We start from the raw sequence: 3,723 nt of genomic DNA on the forward strand, positions 1-3,723 counted from the left end.
TTCAGTATTTCATTTATTTTTATAAAACTGGAATTAACAAAAAGGCATGTACCTATTAGTGTTTCAGATTGTACCAGTTTAATACAGGAAGCGTGCTACTGGACACACACAACTATTGCACACAAGACATTGCATAAAAAAAGTCATACATACTGTACAAAGACACATACAAAACATACAGTTATTTATATATATATAACATAAAAGTTGGCAAACTCATAGGTACACTGATTTAAAAAAAAAAAAAAAAATGGGGGAAAGGAAACATCACGGAAGCTGCCAAAGTGCGTGTCCATCTAAATTTAGAAGTCAATATAAAAAATAAAATAAAAAATAAAAACACTGACAGGGAGAAGAGTTTTAATTGTGTGTCCATGAGAAGAAGGTTACAGTAAGCCTAAACAACAGGAACCGGACACTGAAAAAATAGAACTTCCTATGGCTGAGGGAAGTTGCGTGTTGTAGGATGTCAGGGAACGAGGATGAAGCTGACCTCCCAGGAGGGCAGATACCTCTCGTGCGTCTGAAACCGGATCTTCTGCTATTTTGTAGACAAGGTGAGGGGTCTTGAGAAACATGAGACGGGTTTGGATCTTTATTTGCACACGGCTTATGGTTTGCAAATTAAACCAAGATGTTCACAACAAATTCTTGTTCATGGTGCTGTTTGAAAATTCACAGTAAGAGTGATCTACCCTGTTTATCCCACTCTCTGTTTGTCAATGACTTTGTAATTCCAAATGATGGTTAATAATACTGTCGACAATGGGGTACATGCCCCGAACACTTCATACATACATTCAGCCTTTTGCCCCCATGAGGAAGGCACAAACAGAGGCAGCACATTGATTCTATGTTACTACAACACTGCAAGGGCATCTGTTCTTTTAGTTAAAGCTTCTAAACAGCTGTTATTGAGTCAAATTTGCCATCTGTGCCTACTCCCTTAAGGAAATGTGCATTCTGATTAGGCCTTCCTCAACGGAAACTGTTTAGATACAAAAGACAACAGTAAAAGCAAGAGGGGCAGATTAAGAGGACAAATGAGGGGAGGGGTGTTAGTGATGGAAGCCGTATCTGGAGTATATCATACATGTTAGCTCTTACAGTCTGAGTTTCATGCATTAAATGTGAGCAGATTACACAAGTTTGTTGTAGTTTATCAAAAGGTACGGTTATATAGGGACTATATAGTCCTGGTTTTGTCAAAGGACTACTTAGTAATTTTGTTTCAGTTGACCACTGCCACTGACTCTGTAAATAATGAGTGATGCAACTTTAAGCTTAATGCATACATATTTCAGTGAGGAAGAGTAATGTGGTTTAATCTTACACAGGGCAGAAATCTCTACAGTAAACTACAAAGTGCAATTTTGCAAGCTTTGCATTGACACAGTTCTTGAAAGTCCCAAACAGCTATTACATAACTATGATATTATGCACATTATTTTTGGCTTTTAAAAGGGTTTAACACATTTAAAAGATGAACATGATCATAGGTATATAAGTGAAAATGGTTTGCTCCACAATCGAGAAAAGTACCCATGAGAACGTTATAGTTTCTCATTTACTACGTTGGTTTCCTCTTGCATTTTTACACCAGCTGCATGGGTGATTTTAATTGCATACCAATTATAAATTCACACAGTATCAATTGTAATGAGAGATTTAAGTCTGTGTCTCAAAGACAGCTTTGTCCCAGCCTCACCCACTTGTCTTAGATCCAGGACGTGCTAGCTTGTTTCTTTTTCTCACACTAATACACATGATATCCTTGGACCCTATCAAACACCCTATCAAACCCTATCAAACACAGGTGGTGCATTCTTTCATAATAGGCATTTTCTGGTGTTCAAGTTTGTTGGTGCAGTGTTCCAGAGAGCTGGAACTCTTTAGAGGAACCAGACAACGTTCAGAAGGCCGCCCACTTTGCAGCACGCCCCAGCAGCAAATCAAACGGAGGAACTCCCTTCTCATGTCCTTACTGCGCAGCGTGTAGATCACTGGGTTAAGCGCAGAATTCAGAGTGGCAATGCAAAAAAAGGTGCTTGATTTGGAGAGGATAGGGCAGGAATATATGCTGCAGGACGAATCCAGAAGGAGAATTGTAAAAGCGGGCAGCCAGCAGACAATGAAGACTCCCACCACTATTGTGACCGTTTTCAAAAGGGAATAAGCTTGTGAGTTGGTTGCTTCCTGGTGGCTGGAGCGTACAATCAAATAGATTTTCACATAGAGGATGACAATAGAGAGTAGTAGGAGGCTGAAAACAGTGACGACAAACACAATGTATTTCTTAGAGTAAAGTGGCAAAACTGCCGAGCATTCAGGGAGGTTGTCGATGCAGTTCCAGCCGATGATGGGGAGTCCTCCAAGAAGGATGGAGGTAACCCAACAGGCTCCAATCAGCAGAAACATTCGGCATGTTTTGTTGGAGCCGTATACCTTTACCTTGGTGATAGCGATATAGCGCTCTATAGCTATTGCCAACAGGCTGAAGACTGAAGCTGCCAGAGCAATGAACACTGTGCCTTCCCTGATGAACCACTGTATTGGGAACAGCTCAAATGTATTTGCCCCTGATAGAAAAATGTTGGCTATATATGCTGAGCCTGCAAGCAGGTCAGAGAATGCCAGGTTACCAATGAAGAAAAACATAGCCGAATGGAACTTCTTGTTGCGGCAGACGGCAGTCAGGACCATCAGATTCTCAAGGATGATGAATGTGCAAAGGATGACGATCAATATTTCGAGACTGGAGGGATGTTCTTTTTTTTTTTTCTCAATTTCTTCCCTCATTTCATCCGTGGTCATGTTTTTAGCATAGGTGTAGTATAAGCGAATCACAGTCTTATTGTAGTACTGGGAATATTTGCTCCCCATGGTGACAGGGTGGCAATGCACAACGGCTTTACGACAAAGATTCATTCACACAGTGTTGTTCAGAGCGTCTATGCCAGTAGTTTCTGCCTTTGAGTAAAGGACAGGAAGGATGCTGGGAGGGAGACTGTCCTACAGTCACGTCTCAGAAGCTCTATGTGGGTCACCTGTAAACACAAAGAAAGAGAGAAGGCCAGGATTACTAACAAAGGAAATGTTGTTGCATCGATGTAATAAACTGTGACAAAGAAAATATATATTTTTAGCAAAGCCACGTGCTCAGCAAAGTCAAAACCTAAAGCAAAACAGAGTATCCAGGAAACATGTTAAGTACAGCGGAAACTAGAAAATTCTTACTTATTCTGACTGTAATAACCCAGGAACAGTAGGATGGCGATAAACAAGAGCTTCAAAAATAAAACCTTTTATTGTCAGAAATCCTTGAGTTGCTTTACAGCAAAACAGATGAAAAATAAAGAATTGGGTGCTACATTTAAACCACAAAGGCAAACCTTGCAGTTTGCAAGGAAAAGAAGTCAACCGCAGAAAGACTTTGCACCTAACCTAAAGAAGAAAAAAAAAGTACTTTAGTTATTAACCTCCACAAGCAGAGATCACCTTCAGGTGAAAGAATAAATGCTTTGTTAGGGCTGGTGCTTAGACAAAGGACTGCACTCCCAGTCTGAAGGGGACATTCCACTAACCCTGTCCAAGCACTCGGCTGTCAACACACGGCATTGTTGTGGGGAGCAGACCATTCCACTCCAGTGAGTTACCTCTTGAAACTTCAGCATAGCATGCAGATCAGCCAGAGCTCTTCATCCTGACAAGCACCAGCCACCC

At 40.9% G+C, this 3,723-nt stretch overlaps 1 protein-coding gene across 1 annotated transcript in view; it reads right to left on the minus strand.

Annotated features, from left to right (window-relative positions):
- Positions 1–3,723, minus strand: part of s1pr2 (sphingosine-1-phosphate receptor 2) — a 20,878-nt gene continuing 17,155 nt past the window's right edge. The window contains exon 2 of the mRNA XM_085404267.1: positions 1–3,047. Within this exon, the coding sequence (XP_085260393.1) occupies positions 1,807–2,928 (1,122 nt within the window). The 5' untranslated portion in view covers positions 2,929–3,047 and the 3' untranslated portion in view covers positions 1–1,806. The remainder of the gene's footprint in view (positions 3,048–3,723) is intronic.

Source organism: Rhamphochromis longiceps, linkage group LG4, assembly GCF_057381845.1.
Source record: "Rhamphochromis longiceps isolate RC_006_pf linkage group LG4, R_longiceps_female_GT1.1, whole genome shotgun sequence".
Taxonomy (NCBI): Eukaryota; Metazoa; Chordata; class Actinopteri; order Cichliformes; family Cichlidae; genus Rhamphochromis; species Rhamphochromis longiceps.